General features: G+C 46.5%; 1 protein-coding gene across 2 annotated transcripts in view; it reads right to left on the bottom strand.

Annotated features, from left to right (window-relative positions):
* Window positions 1-18,830, bottom strand: part of CXADR (CXADR cell adhesion molecule) — a 61,814-nt gene extending 42,984 nt beyond the window's left edge. For both annotated transcript variants that reach the window (XM_073584485.1, XM_073584484.1), the window contains exon 1: window positions 18,603-18,830. In XM_073584485.1, coding sequence (XP_073440586.1) covers window positions 18,603-18,645 — 43 coding nt within the window. In that variant the 5' untranslated portion in view covers window positions 18,646-18,830. The remainder of the gene's footprint in view (window positions 1-18,602) is intronic.
* Between the last annotated feature and the right edge of the window lie 470 nt (window positions 18,831-19,300).

Here is a 19,300-nt window from a genome sequence, read left to right as displayed (position 1 = left end):
TTGCTGCACAATAAATTTGAAGTCAGACACCCCTTGATTGTATTTTCATGATGGATAAGTATCTGCCTAAATTTCTCAGCATTGAGGAAATCATAAAATTCTGATCAAATCTCCAAACCTATTTGTTGAAATGCAGCCGCAGATTCGCACAAAACCTTTCCCATTCTTTATGGTTTCCTGTAGATACTCATTATTGTACTGCATAGTTGGGTCACTTGGCCTTGTTACCATGTTGAAGGTATGGTTTTGAGGCCCAAATTTTTCTATGAAGACAGATTCTCTCACTAGACTAATCCGAACAGTAGATGGATGTTGCTGGATCCCACTAGTTACTGCCGGTTTTGAGTTGATGTCACTACTGTGTATCTTCCAATTTTGAAAAGAAACATGGTGTCCTTCATCTCCTGCATTTCACTGGCTGAAACAGGCCATGACTAAGTACATGTCAGTATGGAATGTACAGGCCGGCTATACGGGCTTTGGACTTTTAATAATGTTTTAGTTGTTTTATAAGGATATCTTTTTTCTACTTGAATTTCATTTTTTATATGAAAGTTTGGTCCATTTGAGTCTTAGATGTCTATTCAGGAGTTCCTGTTGAACAGAGACTAAGCAGTAAGCCAACTGTTTTGGTTTCTTGTATATTTAAAATTTCCTTGGTCTTTGGTCTTCAACTTTGCATATTTCTTGACACTTCTTCAAAAGAGCTTGAATATCACATCTCGAAAACCAGGTCTGCTTTGAAATCTTTCCCTAGGAGTGACCCTGCTAATGCAGTATAACTACCTTGTGTCTTGTTGCAGAGTTCAGTCTTGCCATAGTGTATGAACTGTGAGATGAAACGGTTTTTCACAATCTCAGCTTTGTAGCATAGGTTGGCTGTTCCTCTCCCAGGTTTAAACTATCAATAGTTGTATCTGATTGTATGACTGTTTTTCAACCTACGATACATATCAGCGTTCATCAATATCACTTGTTTTGGTATGAAGGGTTATTCACACAACTGACTAGAGTCCTACAACTTTCTCTCATTTTGTGTAAGTGTACTTAGAAGAACTTATCCTGTTCTGAAGGCAAAGTGTGGCCACATCAAATATTAATTTTAGTGATGCGCGAACGTGTTCAGATAAGGTGTTATACGAGCATGCTCAGGCGCTAACCAAGTGACTTGAAAGTGCTCAAATAATGTTTGAGTGCTCTCGTCAGCATGTCTCGCGGCTATCGAACAAACAGACTATCGCTGCATGTGCTGCAGCTGTCGAACAGCCACGAGACATGCAGGCGCGGGGTCTCGAATATTTTATTCAAGAACGCCGAGGACACTTGGTTAGCATCAGAGCATGCTAGGATAACTCCTTATCCGAACACATTCGCTCATAACTAATTTGATTTAGATTTTTTTTTGTTCATTCACTATGCATTATGTTAATTGCGTCTGAATTTACTATTAACACTTATTTTTCAAAGCATTTTATTTGGCTCTTTATGGATATAAAATCTAGACAGTAAAGAATAAGAAGGTAGAACTCGGTGATCAAGACGATTCTTGAATAGATCTAGTATACATTAGTGTTTAAAAAACTTTTTTTTTCTTATTAAGGACATATCTTAGAGACAACTCGGTTCTGAAGAACAAGAAACGAGTGACCACCCAGACTGATGATGGCGACAAACTAAAGGAATCATCGAATCTGAAGACCCAAAGCAATCTCAACTTTACATTCAAGTGCACGGATATATGCCATCATCTTATGTGTATACCAGACCTGCCATTCTGGCTAACAACTAGGAAGCCATATTGATTGTCACCTAGCTTTTACTGATACAAAATAGATAAGATTGCAAAAAGAGAAAAGCTTCAAAGCAGAAATGACAGGGTTCCAGGTTATGTACACAGTGGTAGTGAATGAGAGCAGATAACCTGGAAAATACACAAAGCACCCGAGGCAAAGTACAAGAGACTGCAGGGGCAGCAGCCCAGAGTATGGAGAAGACTTGGAACTGGAGAACAGGAAAAACACCAAATAATTTTTTTTTTGATTGTGCGAGTCACCAGATAAATCCAGATATTGAAGACCTGTGGGTGATAGCATTCCCCACAGCACTGTGGCTTTTCAAAGACTAAAGTTTAGGATCTTCTTGTAATTTTTTTTTTATCAGGATTAACTTTTCTTAATGAAAACAAAAAGATCATTTTCAAAGAGTTAAAGAGTTACAGTTAGAAAACTATGGGAAAATAATGCCAGACGAGAATCAAGGACTTTATACAAATGGCCGAGTTGTCCCTCCTGTACAGACCGATAGTCATAAGTCAGTACACAGGGCTTTTACAGTTAAGGACCCCATAGAAGAAAGTCATCTGATCCCACTGATTTTGACTGGAGCCAAAATTAGTATGTAGGCTACTGACCGATGTTGCAAGAGAAGAGGGTGGATTAAGCTGGAATTTCAAAGGCCGATCTTTTTGTTTTAAGGGGACAACAGAGAAAAGTTGCCGCCAGGAGTCTGGGAAAGATTTCTCCTCTATCTAGGAAACCAATAAGCGCTCAACTCGTATGGGGTGCAAGGAGGTAGTTAGCTGTAGGCAGAACTTCCATCTTGTATATAGCCAGCCCAAGGACCCACATATACATTTGAAAACTGACTGCCAAACTATTGCTTACACTTGTCCAATTCCACCAATTTCGACAACTTCAGAACATTTTGGTCCAACGAGTAAGGGGGGCTTAAGAGCTCCAATATCTCAAGACTGTAGGCACCACGTTTGTGGAAAACCAGGACATGCTGCAAACGCCTTGTCTGGAAGTTTAGACCCAACATCTGTCCAGAATCAGATCATTTACAAAAAATCTTTTCTGCCCGTGTGGCATTTTATTACTTTAGAATTATTCCCGGAGATCGGTCCTCTTTAACGCACTACTATAGCGCTGGAGTAGAGCCACTAATTCAAGTTCACTGCCCCTAGTCTTATACTTACCAGCCGCCATCTTCAGCTGTTCCTGACACTGCTCCTGTTGCTCTCCATTGGTTTGTGACCTGCTGGATCGTTTCTGTGATCCGTGCAAGTCAAATCTCGCGTAGACTTGCATTGAGAGTCTGTGACCGTTACCTGTGACCTCCGGTCAGTCAGGGGAAGTTTTACAAGCCCGATCCTTCTGTTCCCCAGGGATCTTCCACTGGAGGAAAGTCAGTCTTGTCCCACACTGATTGGTGAGCACCGACAGGTTCAGATGATTCATCTCATGCTTAGGGGCACTTTCACTTACAAGCCGACATATCTGTCATGGTGACTAGACCAGAAGTGTTTAATCCTGTGAACCACCAAGGGACATGCCATATACTTGCAGAAGGCGGATCTGACCGATCACAGACTCTTGTATGTAAAACTGCTTTATGTAATGATTCACATTCATATTAAATTCATAAAAATAATTACAATGTCATCATCTCCTGTAAACAGACTCTAGAGTGCAGTCATAAGAAAGAGCCGGGCACGACGCACGCCGAACACCGCAGGAACCACATGGCAATTACTGAAGCGAGCGGTAAACACATTTGTGCGGCTCGTTCCCCGATCCCAGCATCAGAGGTAATTGGAGCAGGAATAGTTTTAGCAATGAATCACATTAATCCGTATTAAGGCAGAGCCTCAAAATTTTACAAGCACGGCTAAAGCTTAACTCATTCTCCTCCGGACAGAGGCAAAACCTGCTGCAGGCACAATCTTTTCAGATGTAAGGAACAGATTTTCATTTGCAGGAATTCCAACAAACCCAGCGGGTGTAAATATATGGATTTCCAATACACGCCAGGGACGCAGTGGAAGCTGACCGCTGCTGTGACCGGCATTTTATGCTGCGGATTTTAATGCAAAAGGTAAAATCATTGGTAAACGGGCAACATCAGGATCCACGTTATGGGTCAGATTTTGGCACTGCAGAAATGTCCACACTAAATATCCCCTTTGGTTATGCCCACCGGCAACGACATCGCTGCAGATAAAATCTGCACTACATTCTACGGCATTTTCTGATGCGAAGATGCCACAGACTTCAGGAATCCCTGCCGAATAACCACAATGCACATCCGTGTGCCGAAAAGGTGAAAGCTGCAGCGCTGGTCGAGTTACGGTGTAGATTTTCTCCACAGCGTGAATGAGATCTCATCCACAATGCTGGTACTGTAATGCGCAGCAGATTTTATGTTGGAAAAATCCAGTGTATGTGACCTGTGTGAATCAGACTCAATAGGTACTTTTTAGGGTAGGTTCACATATGGAAAAAAAAAAAAAGTTTCCAATACGGTCAAGGATTTTTTTTGCAGATTTGCTGCGGATCTCCATCCAACTGTAAATAATCGTATATTCACACTTTGCGTCTTTTGCAGTTTTTTTATATGCTCAGGGGAAGAAAAAAAAAAAAAAGGCTGCAAGCCGGATTCAAGCACTAGGTGAGCTGGCTTTTTCATGCACATTAAAAGCTGCTTTTTACAGTACCAGCAGAAGCCATTAGATTTCAGAAATCTAACGCACACGCTTTGTTTATTTATTTTACTCATTTATATAGCACCATTAATTCCACAGCGCTTTACAGACATTATTGCTTCCCCCCCCCCCCGACCGAATTTAGAAAACTGCAGCGTAACTATTCTTTCAGTTTTTTTCCTCACCATAGAAAGCAATGAAACAGTGCAAGAACTGGAAAAAAAAAGAGCCAAAAAATAAAAAACATTTCCGGTTTTTGTAAGCAGCAGCGGTATGTAATCCTCTGCAGACTTTTTTTTTGTCCATAAATCCAGAGTGAGAATCCATAGCAATGTGTGAACAAACCCTAATGGTGCATATAGTCGGCATAGTTAACGTGTCCTTACGACGTTGATTTGTGTTTATTGCACACAGGTATATTAAAAAAAAAAAAAAAAAAAGTATAATGACCCATGGTCCTCCTAGTGCCTGGGGGTGATGTAATATCAGCCGGGCATCACAGGAGCCAGGATCTGTGTACACAGCACCCGCTGTTTAGCCGCTCTCCGGGTTCCTAAGCAACCAAGTGGAAGGATGACCGGGATTACAGCAAACAACTCATCCAGCACAATAGCAGCTCTGACACCAGGAAAACAAGAGCCTGAAACCCAGGGACGATACTGTATGCGGGGCATCAAGTGTGTCTACACTGAATATAGTCCCTGCAGCACCACACCTGTGCAAGGAGTTACATAATATAAAGTCAACTGGAAACTAGTGTATCAAAGCATCTCCCCACCCACTGCCCTGGAGAGTCAGGTCTCCCCCCATCCATGCACATATATAGGAAGAAACCGGTCACTCCAGGGTAGAAGTTGGGAGAAGTCTCTGGGAACCTCTATGTCTGACTAGTCTCCCGGCGGATATCAACCCATGCAGTTCCCAGGAGTGCCACAGCGCTTCAGAGCTCTGCGTATACGGCTGAAATCATGCAGCTGACGTCCGGTACATGCTATCCGCGGATCAGGCAGTGATGATCAGCGGTCAGGTTACGGTATGCCTTATCTTGGTCTTTGCTCCCCTGGATATTCAACTAAGATGTGGCCTGTAGTGACAATTCAGAGGAGAGAAGCTCAGAAGATGACAGATAACAGAGTTACAAACTGCAGCCTGACTGACAGATTCTCAGGTAACTCATTGAGCAGCCAGCAATAGTGCAACTGAGGCTACAATAGGAAACCGTGCAAAATGTTTCATGAAAATTACAAAAACAATTTTTAGTCCCAAATACAAGCAAAAAAGTAAAATAGGCTATAAAGAGGCTCAGTAGTGTCCTTGAACGGGGGGATACAAAGCCCCATGTGCAGACAAGACGCTGCGCCTGGGGAAACATAACAGATCCCCGTTTGCTCCTGGTCAATGGGGGTCCTTTTTCTCTTAAAGAGGTTGTCCAATACTATATCTCGCCTTACAAATGGGCCCAAGGGACTCCCCGGCCAGATCCCCCCTTTACTCTTCACTAATCAGCTGTGATGATTTTCCAGCTAAGCGATATAGAAAGCTGGTACACCGTCTCTTCTGGCTCAGATAGAAGGTTACTGCCACCGCCAATTGGGCCACTGACTAACTGCAGCAGGGGTCCAGCAGACTAATAGCTCTTATTTTTCTCCATTTTAAGACCACCATGAGCCCTTGGTAACAAAATATAATGATGGGTAATGATTAGATTCAGTTACCAGGCCTACAGTGATACCCCCAGAACCCCTCCATATAACCCAAGCACGGCCAGGCTGTAGGCGGACTCTTCCTACAGATCTGCTCCTAAACAGTCAGCAGTAACCTGAGCTCCCACAGGTGCAGTCACCGGAGTCCATTCTGCATTCGGAGCTCATTCAGACGTCATTGATGTTTATCAGTGTTTTGGATCAGTATACTGTCCTCATACACGTTAGCAGGGTGTGCAATGAGACATGTAGCTAAACCCAGTGTCTTCTTTAAGAAAAGAGGCTGTTAAATTGTAACCTTCTTTTATTGATAGCAGATGTGACAGGAAAGGGTGAAACTATAGGATGCAATAACAGGAGCATTTCAGAATATATAGCTGCACAGAGCATAAAGTACAGATAGTCTGCAATACATAGGTACCGTGAGGTAACGCACAGGTACCGTGAGGTAACGCACAGGTACCGTGAGGTAACGCACAGGTACCGTGAGGTAACGCACAGGTACCGTGAGGTAACGCACAGGTACCGTGAGGTAACGCACAGGTACCGTGAGGTAACGCACAGGTACCGTGAGGTAACGCACAGGTACCGTGAGGTAACGCACAGGTACCGTGAGGTAACGCACAGGTACCGTGAGGTAACGCACAGGTACCGTGAGGTAACGCACAGGTACCGTGAGGTAACGCACAGGTACCGTGAGGTAACGCACAGGTACCGTGAGGTAACGCACAGGTACCGTGAGGTAACGCACAGGTACCGTGAGGTAACGCACAGGTACCGTGAGGTAACGCACAGGTACCGTGAGGTAACGCACAGGTACCGTGAGGTAACGCACAGGTACCGTGAGGTAACGCATAGATGATTATTACCTATTTAATACAACAACGTTATAAACACAGGATTATAACACCTAGATAGTGCTTACCAACTATGCTTAGAGCAGGCTGTTTAAGCAGCATGAAGAACACGAATGGTGTAGTTTCTCCTAAGACACGTGGAGGAATAAAGGCTGCTGTTCCCCTCTCAGTGTCACATCATAGTCTTGTTTAGAACAGGAACAATCCCACAATACATTGCAAATTAAACTAGAATCTATGCATTAAACGGCCAGCAGGTGGTGCTGTTACCTTACAGTATGAAATATATGAAGGATTAATACACACAAAAATGACTTTCTAGACAGCAATTATATGGCTGGACAGAACAATCAGGTTTTCATTAAAGTCAGTTTTTACCAATCGTCAGACGTTTCATCGGTTTTCCCGTTTGCCTACGAGAGGTTCTCAAGCTTTTAGCAAACAAAAATGAAAATTTGACATCACATGCGCCATCAGATTTTTTTTTCAGGGACCCACAGACGGGTACGTTTGAGCTGCAATGGTATTCAAATTGGGACAGGTCTCTAATATGGTGTGGACCTCTTGTTCTGGAAGAAACAAGGACATGTGAACGGCCCCACAGCCTATAATCGGAATGGAGTCGATCTTTGAGTGACATCTGAATGAGCCCTAACGAGGCAAGATTAACGAGCAAGAGGTTTTAAAAGCAAATGATCCATCTTTTTCAGAAATCATCGGTAACAAAGAACGCTGGGTGCATCCTGAAAATGGCATAGCAGTTTAAGGATTTAGTTGAGGAACGCGCAAAGGGCGGGGCCCCGGCACAGAGCGCGCGAAGGGCGAGCGAAGGATGCCGCACCCAGGTGTGACATTCCCCTGCACAGATATAAGTCGGTAAACTATCCTGAACATCAGTTTCATTCCACAGCATCATGTTGCGATAACGCGCTGTCATGCCTCAGGGAATGCTTCCCTTAAAGTGACATACTTTGCTCAGAATAACATGCGGCACGAATAGTCCGTAACTGATGAAGGTCAAAGCGACCGAAACGTTTTGATGTTTGTACTACAAATCTGGCCTTCATTAAAATTCACTTCTTGCATCCATAAGTTGAGTTGATATTGGTTTATATTATACATATACATCTACTGGAGGCAGACATCAAGATATAGTAGACTGCGTCTGAGTCTGTGCCTCCAGTAGGGGTATACACCTGAAAATGATGCACGTCAGAGCCCGTGCACGTTTGCTCTGCCGGCACCATTATAGTCTAGGAACCCGTTGGCGCATAGGTCCGAATCCAGTTTTGAAGGAGTGTTCAGACACAAAGGTGTAACTAAACACAATGTGAAAGCACCTTAACAGAAAGGCAAGTCATAAGGTGACAGACAATGCAAACTGAGAAAGGAGGTTCCAGCTCCTATAGTGCTGCAGAATACAGTAGACTAGGAACTGTCCATGCAAGTTGGATGACAAGTTACAGAGCACGACAATGTGGACTATTTAATCTGCTACGTACCCCAAAAGCAGTTCTAACTTGTGGGGAATGAGGGCTGTAGCACATTTAGCACATTATTTCTTGTATTTGAATGCTGAATATTGAAGGACGCTGGCGCCACATCCGGCCTTAATTGGAAATTACATAAGTAAATGATACTCTGGAATAAGCAGCACACACATTACAGCCAATGATACTTGTGCTCCCTAATAATTAGTGACAATTTAGGAAAATGAGAAGGAATCAGGGCCCAGAAAACACAGAAAGTTGAAATCACACATGTCCAGTAAACATCTGTCTTGGCCAGAACACGTGCAGGAAGCCGAGGCCGGCGGGGTCCTCTTCTATCACAGCCGATGATGAACATTTCCCCAGTAGTCCAGGTGCCGCCTAACCTCCTGTACAGACGCAACCTACAGTCACCGGCTGAAAACACAGCTTTCCTGCTGAAACATGGATCTCTGCTCTTGTTTTCTCTTTTCAATGATGCATTAGGTTTGTGTCCTCTCCGCGCCTCGCTCAATGCTCTGCAGCAGCTTTTGCTCCAGCGGACTCGAGGCATCCATGTAATTCATGCCATTGATGTAATATTACATCGCTGCTGTAGAGGAAATGTCAGGCCGGCAGCGACTTCTCTAGGTGGAAATAAGGCTCAACGCTGGGTGGCTTGAGAGACATACATGGCTTCCATGTTAGGGGGAATGTCCGCAAGGATTGACTGTACAAACCAAGCACAGGGGCTCAGCGCACCCTTGGCGCAGCCAAATAATCTCTCTCTGCCTTCCTGTGACTCTAAAGCCAGAGCCGTCCATCAAAGAGGTGGTGGTGAAGATAGCGGGAAAACAAGTGGTGCACGTAAATATTTGGTCACCGAGCGCCTGACATTGGTTTTAACCGTCATTCTGCGCTGGTGATAGGTCCTCGTTAAGGGGCTAATCTAGGGTGCAACAATCCCTTTAAATGGCTAACACACAGCAAGGCCATGTGAGCCTAGCACAAGGGGGAAACACACGGGCAGTAATCTGTTCCTTTTAGTAACTGGCACTGATCAATGACATAAGGAATTGGTGTTTGGTTACAATGTCATAACGATGATTGTGAGTGGGTTCTTACCAGCGATCATTCAGAATTGTCTGCCCCCCTCACTTGTCGGTGACAAATCTCTCTGACCAATGATGATCTTGTTCATCACAATAGAATTACTAATCAATGACTAGCGCTTGGATGATCATCAGCTCGTGTAGAAGGGCCTTTCTTAGTTTTTGCCGCGGATTGCCGTTATTAGACCTTACCGGCATTGTCCTGCGCCTCGCCCGCAGTAATTTTTTGCTGCAGTTTGTCAAAGAATATTACTACATTTGTGAGGAGTATCAGTCAGTGCAATATCACATGCATAAGTCTGGGCGCACAGGCCACATCAATCCTTATCCAGAAGTAAATCTAATTATTTCCAGCAATCGTGTAACAAGCCGGGAAGCGGCAAGAGGCAGAGCATGAAATTGCAGCAAGCGCCTCACATGATAGGATCTAATCAGCGCTGTTCCAGCAAACTATAGGAAATCAGCAGAGCAGCGCTCATCTCCTTACAGCGGATGACTAATGAAAGAGTCCAGAGGACAATGCTGTGACTAACAGGTCCACACTGGTGGTAATGTAGAGAAGAAAATCCATAGCACCCAGACAGCCCGAGGCACTCATTCATCCAAGGGCAAATGCCGTAGGCCAGCGATCTCCAACTCATGGCTCCGAACCTGTTGGAAGTCAGTCTACTAGGCTACGGATACTGCTAGATATTGGCCCAAATGAGCCAAATCAAACAAACTCTTGCAACCCTAAGAACACATTGTCCAGAAGCCTTCCAGCAAGACGCTTTTTCATTGAGCGAAATGACCTATTATGCAGCATAAAAGATGATCATTCTCGACAGCACTGCTGAGAATAGAAGTCTAAGATCACCCTTTACCTTGGTCTGCCTGGGTAAATCAGCACTAGTAAAATTTTACTGATCGGAGGTCGGACCATGTAAACAGACTCTTGGGGTTTGGTTAACGCCCAAAGGCAATTCAAATGAAGATGGCCAAATCCTGCAAAGTTGAAGGACTGAATGGAGTCATGCAATTCTTTCCCAACACATAACATCAGGGTAGATAAAGGTACAGCAGTCCAAATTTGAACTCTTAATCCTCCTAAACAAATTAGACTAATGTCGGCTGAACTCGCCAATTTCTACACGTTCGATTGATCGTCCAATGTGTAGGCCACCTGATGGTTAGAAGAGATGTCAATGTCCAATTTCAGACTGCCAATCTCCTTGCCCTACATGAGATAAGATGTTGGCTGAAGTGTCAGTCTGTGGCTTTCTCATTGAGAACAAAGGAGCGCTCAGACCATCGAGCGCTCGTCTATGGGAGAGTTGGCTGAGCATTGTACAACCGAATAATATATGTGGCCAGCCTTAAAAACCTTTGTCCTCTGCGAGATGAGCCGCAGTCAGGGTTGAACTCTTTGAAAACACATTTGACCAAGCGCCCCTTACTATACGGAATTTGGGAGGAAGCGCTATCTCGTGCAGCTGGCGTTTCTTTGTGGCACCATCTTCTCGTGAAGCATACAGCTCTATAATAGGAGATGCCACAGAATTCTTATTGAGGACGCCTCCACTCACCCCTATGTAAAATCATGGAAATGCTAAGGGTCAACTGTGTTCATCTACAGTTGTGGCCAAAAGTATTGACACCCCTGCAATTCTGTCAGATAATACTCAGTTTCTTCCTGAAAATGATTGCAATCACAAATTCTTTGGTATTATTATCTTCATTTAATTTGTCTTAAATGAAAAAAAACACAAAAGAGAATGACGCAAAAAGCAAAACATTGATCATTTCACACAAAACTCCAAAAATGGGCCAGACAAAAGTATTGGCACCCTCAGCCTAATACTTGGTTGCACAACCTTTAGCCAAAATAACTGCGACCAACCGCTTCCGGTAACCATCAATGAGTTTCTTACAATGCTCTGCTGGAATTTTAGACCATTCTTCTTTGGCAAACTGCTCCAGGTCCCTGATATTTGAAGGGTGCCTTCTCCAAACTGCCATTTTTAGATCTCTCCACAGATGTTTTATGGGATTCGGGTCTGGACTAATTGCTGGCCACCTTAGAAGTCTCCAGTGCTTTCTCTCAAACCATTTTCTAGTGCTTTTTGAAGTGTGTTTTGGGTCATTGTCCTGCTGGAAGACCCATGACCTCTGAGGGAGACCCAGCTTTCTCACACTGGGCCCTATATTATGCTGCAAAATTTGTTGGTAGTCTTCAGACTTCATAATGCCATGCACACGGTCAAGCAGTCCAGTGCCAGAGGCAGCAAAGCAACCCCAAAACATCAGGGAACCTCCGCCATGTTTGACTGTAGGAACCGTGATCTTTTCTTTGAATGCCTCTTTTTTCTCCTGTAAACTCTATGTTGATGCCTTTGCCCAAAAAGCTCTACTTTTGTCTCATCTGACCAGAGAACATTCAAACTCCAGCCTGGCTTTTGTGTGTCTCAGGGTAAGAAGTGGGGTCTTTCTGGGTCTCCTACCATACAGTCCCTTTTCATTCAGACGCCGACGGATAGTACGGGTTGACACTGTTGTACCCTCGGACTGCAGGGCAGCTTGAACTTGTTTGGATGTTAGTCGAGGTTCTTTATCCAACTTCCGCACAATCTTGTGCTGAAATCTCTTGTCAATTTTTCTTTTCCGTCCACATCTAGGGAGGTTAGCCCCAGTGCCATGGGCTTTAAACTTCTTGATGACACTGCGCACGGTAGACACAGGAACATTCAGGTCTTTGGAGATGGACTTGTAGCCTTGAGATTGCTCATACTTCCTCACAATTTGGTTTCTCAAGTCCTCAGACAGTTCTTTGGTCTACTTTCTTTTCTCCATGCTCAATGTGGTACATGCAAGGACACAGGACAGAGGTTGAGTCAACTTTAATCCATGTCACCTGGCTGCAAGTGTGATTTAGTTAGGTGCCACAGGTAAGTTACAGGTGCTGTTAAGTACACAAATTAGAGAAGCATCACATGATTTTTCGAACAGTGCCACTACTTTTGTCCACCCTCTTTTTTATGTTTGGTGTGGAATTCTATCCAATTTGGCTTTAGGACAATTCTTTTTGTGTTTTTTCATTTAAGACAAATTAAATGAAGAGAATACTACCAAAGAATTTGTGTTTGCAATCATTTTCAGGAAGAATCTGAGTATTATCTGACAGAATTGCAGGGGTGTCAATACTTTTGGCCACAACTGTACGAACAACAGAATTTAGACAGGAAATTTTAAGAACCTTTATGAATCAAACTCCAGAACACTGGAAGGGTCAGTCTTAACACCTGCTTCGGCTGGACAAAGGACTCTGTAGGGTGCTGCCATGCACTGCCCACAGCCACCACAGAAGAAAAGCCTCCACAGATACTCATTGTGTAAGGTCTTGCATTGTATGGACTGCTCACTGATAGTTTCACTGTCCTCGGCCATAAAATGAGCGAGATCCTGAGCATTCAGCAGCGGGATGGGATAATAAAGCTGGAAAAAAGGACCAGCATTTCCATCTGAAGATGCTAGAAGTTTCCTACACGTCGTCCACATTTTTGGCAGGTACCTTCAAAGTGGGACGTGCAGATATGAATTTCCAGACGACACGTACGTCTTTCGGTTAACATCAGCAGAGTACAGATAAGAAGCGTGAGCTGGGGTTTGTCAGCACATAACTCCGAGCTGAAGACTGAAAATCCACAGATGCCCACTCGGTGGAAGATAAGCGGAGCTCCAGGAGGACAAAGGGCGCTCGCTGGTATGACGGAGGGAGGGAGCGCAGCCTCCACAGAAACTATTTCACAATACAAACATGCGGTGCGCACAAATAACACATGGGATCAGACGCTGCGCCTGTGTGACGAGTATTACTCCCCCAAACCCAACTGCTGTTACCTAAACAGCAGAGAAAACCAGATGGCACCCCATGGGCAGCATGCCAACCGCTGCCATACTGCTCACCTTTAGCTGTGGGATTTGGTAAACTGGAGGAGAAATTTGTAATCAAACAATTCAGAAAAACACCAAATTTTCAGAGAAAACCGTCTCGCTCATTGAGCAGTTACGATGAGTCAGAGGATGGTAGACTTCTCCGATGCAGGACATAGCGTTACTTTTTGCCTTTTACGCACCAAATCTATGTTCCACATTTAGAGCGGAGGCCTCCTTTACCCCAGAAACAAGACACCAGTACAAGAACGTGTAAGAAAACCGGTTTACAGCCACCTGTAGGATATATCCCTGCTGTACATGACTCGTATACTCCAGCCACTGCCTGCAGCAAACAATAGGAACCTGACTGCACGGAACAAGGAACAGAGAAGAAAAGCAAAATGTATGCCCTGATATACGCCCCCGGGTGCCATGATTGCAGTACGGAGACTCCACACTACATACATGGGAGACAGACCGTTATACTTAAAGGGACACTTCTGGGAGAAAATCATCTCCAAAAGGAAAATAAGATAATCATCAGCCATGTCAGGCACAAGGAGGAAATGAGATGTGGATTTACAGTCATACAGGTTTTCCCCTTTAAGTGGCACTCCACTAACCTACTTAAGGGGACCGAATCATGGACCATTGAAATCTCACATGGATGCAGCGGCCATCTCATCTCCGGGGGTCCCGAGTATAACTCGGTGATGGAAACATGCCTTTAATAGCTATAGAAGAAGCTTCATCATCCAGGAGGAAACAATTGAGTCAGCCAACCAGACTTTCTCTACCAAACCCCTGGGTACAGGAGAGGGGACTTTCACAGCCCCAATAACGGCTGGACATATAGCAGATATGATAAAAATGCCTGGAACTGCTGGTAGGAGTACAATTTTAAGGGCAGTGGTCTCGATCTCGTGACTTCAGCTGATGGAAAGCATGTAGTCAAGGATGCTAGGAGTTATGGTGTAGCTGGAGAAGCACAGGATGCAGATAACATGACTAACAGGTGGATGATAAAAAACTGAAATAATTCTGTCCTGCGCACAATGGAGGCTGAAAGGACAAGATAAACAGTGATGAGCACAGGGAATAATTAGACGTGTACAAGGGAGATAAACGCCAACGCCTGAGCTGAATAAATAATTCACTGTGCCAGCTGCGAGAATCCACCCTGCACGGGTCAACAAGCGGTGGATAGAAACATATATACGCAGCAAGAGATCACACAGCCAGGGATCTGTCACATTGGTAACGGTTGGTTCAGCGTCTTACAGATGTTTCACAAGTGGTGGCAGCAGACACGTCGGCCCTGAACAGATCCATCTTTCCTGGAGTCCTGAATGGAACGCCATAACACTTTCCTTTAACCTTCCAACCACTGCTGAAGATACACCGGTGTCACAGTTTTTTGTGAAGTTTTTTTTTCCGCTTCAAATGCCAGACATTGACATTTAGTTAGAGCTGAGCAAAAAAAAAAAAAAAAAATAGTTTACAGGACCCTGGTCCATTAGCCATATTGGTAATGCAAGGTCCTGCAAACCTCTTACGATACGCTGATCTCACGGCGGATAGTCTGACTACTAGACTCAGATGCCATTACGCAGCGCAACGCACGAGTGACGTAAAGCTTGGTCTAGTAATCAGAAGAGGCGCTGGGGATGCCGGCAGATAGGAGGCTCACAGGGCTCTGATCCATCGACCACATGATACCCAAGGTGGCCGCCATTGGACCGGGGTCCTGAGAATTGTTTGCTCAATTCTGCATGAATCCCTAAACTTGGATTCCATAAATATGTCTATATGTATGGGATCATGCAAAATTTAGCAAAACAATCAGGAGATAATCCAATCCATAAGAGGTCCCCCTCTTCTGCAATGATATGGGCCCATACAGTTGTTCTGTGTGGCTCACATTTTTCTATTGCATGTGGTATTACAAGATTACCTTCCTTTAGAAGCAGTGCACTATATGACACACACACAATGCCTTATGGATGAATTTGGATCATCTCACACACTCCATTTCGTTCCCTTCTGTCCTTTTTCATAGGTTGATTGATAGAGATATGATACACCATAGGTGGACACAATGGCCTCTTCATACACCAGGACCACCTGTTGGGAGCCCAGTCCTGTACAATGGGATGCATGTAACGGCGCTGGTACCGGTATCACAAGGCTCAGACACCCCGCTTCCAGGCCACATTCTCACTCTTTCCTCCTCTATTTACAGTTGGGTCAATGTTGCTACAAATAGGTAAATAATAGATACATTCTGACACCTAATGAATGTGTCATCAAAGGAAATGAGAAGGGGCAGACAGCAGAGCAGACTGTCAGGCAGCCCCCTCCTCTCACCTCCTGCTAAGACCCCTCTTATTTATTGTTTAATAGGATCAGGTCACCATCCCCCAATGTAAAAACCCCCCAATGACCATGATGGGAAGAAGAAAGCAGTGGAGGAGGGAAGAAGGGGGGAATCTGGTAACTTTCAGCTAAGAAAACAAACAGGACCACAGGGCAGAGCAACAGATAGAAGAGCAGGATCGGAGCCCCTCTAGTACAGAAGCCCCTCTAGTACAGCGGGGACATGTGCTGCAATCTGCTGTACACAAGTAATAAAGAGCATGGTGTCAGTCATTCCAGAGGTCTTGGTTCAATAGCTGCAACATACAAGTGGTAGGATGCAATGCCAGGAGACAACATACCGCTAAGGGTCACCAGAAGCCATAGACATAAGGGGGTGTCCACCCCATAAAACCCACTGGATCAAATAAAACTTCAATTTGAGAGTGAGGGGCGAGCGGCTACCTGGTGTTTTGCTCTCATCTAAGTGGCACATATATCACAAGATACATGGAAATATGTTGTGCTTATGTGGCAGCCCTGCCTATCTAAGCTGGTACAGAAAGCAGACCGACCTCACCAACGTCTCAAGAGGTTGTCATCACGGTTATGTATCCAAGCTGTGCACCCACAGCCATATAATCAGATCACAAGCACCCGCGAGACACAGGGCAGACTGCCAGGGGGGCAGCACAAGCTGGAATTCTAATTATTAACCTATTGATGTAGTAATGCAACATAAGCGCCACCCCCCTCCTCCGATAGAGATAGTCACTGTATTATACTGTTGGTGATCACAAAACTTTTCCGGATATCACCTGCCCCATATCCAGGATCTCACAGACAACGCAAGAAAGAATATAACAGTCAGGTGTAGCGATATAAGAGATCACTATAATAAAGGATATAATGCAGCGATAACACCATGGCCACTGTCATAGGGATGCATTATATCAGCATACCCCTTTTATAGCGCGGCAGCCACCCACCTCCAACCCCATTACCAGCGCCCCAGCCACCCGCCTCCACCCCATTCCTAACGATGGCCCTACGGCACGTTTCCCCCCTAGTCCCGACGATGGCCCTACGGCACGTTTCCCCCCTAGTCCCGACGATGGCCCTACGGCACGTTTCCCCCCTAGTCCCGACGATGGCCCTACGGCACGTTTCCCCCCTAGTCCCGACGATGGCCCTACGGCACGTTTCCCCCCTAGTCCCGACGATGGCCCTACGGCACGTTTCCCCCCTAGTCCCGACGATGGCCCTACGGCACGTTTCCCCCCTAGTCCCGACGATGGCCCTACGGCACGTTTCCCCCCTAGTCCCGACGATGGCCCTACGGCACGTTTCCCCCCTAGTCCCGACGATGGCCCTACGGCACGTTTCCCCCCTAGTCCCGACGATGGCCCTACGGCACGTTTCCCCCCTAGTCCCGACGATGGCCCTACGGCACGTTTCCCCCCTAGTCCAGACGATGGCCCTACGGCACGTTTCCCCCCTAGTCCAGACGATGGCCCTACGGCACGTTTCCCCCCTAGTCCAGACGATGGCCCTACGGCACGTTTCCCCCCTAGTCCAGACGATGGCCCTACGGCACGTTTCCCCCCTAGTCCAGACGATGGCCCTACGGCACGTTTCCCCCCTAGTCCAGACGATGGCCCTACGGCACGTTTCCCCCCTAGTCCAGACGATGGCCCTACGGCACGTTTCCCCCCTAGTCCAGACGATGGCCCTACGGCACGTTTCCCCCCTAGTCCCGACGATGGCCCTACGGCACGCTTCCCCCCTAGTCCCGACGATGGCCCTACGGCACGCTTCCCCCCTAGTCCCGACGATGACCCTACGGCACGCTTCCCCTAGTCCTGACGATGACCCTACAGCACGCTTCCCCTAGTCCTGACGATGACCATACAGCACGCTTCCCCTAGTCCTGACGATGACCCTACAGCACGCTTCCCCCCTAGTCCCGACGATGACCCTACAGCACGCTTCCCCCCTAGTCCCGACGATGGCCCTACAGCACGCTTCCCCCCTAGTCCCGACGATGACCCTACGGCACACTTCCCCTAGTCCTGACGATGACCCTACAGCACGCTTCCCCTAGTCCTGACGATGACCATACAGCACGCTTCCCCTAGTCCTGACGATGACCCTACAGCACGCTTCCCCCCTAGTCCCGACGATGACCCTACAGCACGCTTCCCCCCTAGTCCCGACGATGACCCTACGGCACACTTCCCCTAGTCCTGACGATGACCCTACAGCACGCTTCCCCTAGTCCTGACGATGACCATACAGCACGCTTCCCCTAGTCCTGACGATGACCATACAGCACGCTTCCCCTAGTCCTGACGATGACCCTACAGCACGCTTCCCCCCTAGTCCCGACGATGACCCTACAGCACGCTTCCCCCCTAGTCCCGACGATGGCCCTACGGCACATTGCCTATATCTGTGTCCCTGACAGACACAATGTCCCTAATGTAAAGGTAATTGGAGATTTATTGTTCTCTAGCTGAAACCAGAAAGCCCTGGAGGAAAAAAATCGCAGCCGGCTGCGCCAAGTTCATCGCACAACCTGCCGTCTGGGGACTTGGTTTATCGGTCGGCGCACAGCAGCGGACAGCTCCGACCTGCGCCGATCTCAGGATAGGTAACAGTCTATGAGCGGCGCCTGCTGAAGACACAGGATGGAGCCGGCGGGCACTTACCGCAGCTCAGGCTGAGGAGAAACAGCCGCACAAGTAGCGCCATCCCGCCGCCTAGTCCACAAGGTGAGCCCGGTAGTAATGTCCGGTCCCGGCAGGCGCTGATCCGTGGTGAGGGGAGAGGTGCAGGAGCCCCGTGTGCAGCGCCGTCTCCTCCGCTCTCTCAGCGCTGCCTCCCGGCTCTGCCCAGGCAGCTGCAGGTGAACGGTGACGTCACTTCCGGCCGGACACTCCCTGCCCCCCCTCCACCGTACCACAGGGAGATGATTGGCAGGGGACCGGGCAGCACCTGGCACGTGACCTCTGGGCTGCGCACCTGTCCTGCTGAACTACAAGTCCCAGCATCCCTTCTGCTCGCTCAGGAGGAAAGAGGGAGAAGCAACATAACGGAGCATCAAGCGCTCATACCACAGGTGTCAGGAGAAGCTTTGTGACTGGCAGGGAACTCTGGGAGTTGTAGTTCATCGAGTCTCCTGGCCTTATTATTATAAACCTGATAATTCTAAGTGTTATTCCTGAAGAGAATAGTATTGGAAGAAAGTGGCCATGATGGTGGCTCTGTACTATCTCCCAATCATGAGGGAGACTACTACCCTCAATATTGGGAGTGTCTGCTCTGCTGCGATATGTTGCTATTATGTATCACACGGTGAGCACCGCTTACAGAAACTTCCAAAACTCGAGCCCCCTGCAGAGCAGGA

The sequence above is a fragment of the Dendrobates tinctorius genome, unplaced genomic scaffold (assembly GCF_039654945.1).
Source record: "Dendrobates tinctorius isolate UK_male_01 unplaced genomic scaffold, ASM3965494v1 ptg000084l, whole genome shotgun sequence".
In the NCBI taxonomy this organism is placed as follows: domain Eukaryota; kingdom Metazoa; phylum Chordata; class Amphibia; order Anura; family Dendrobatidae; genus Dendrobates; species Dendrobates tinctorius.
Note: the sequence above shows the minus strand (reverse complement) of the source record. Positions and strands in the feature narration are given on the sequence as shown.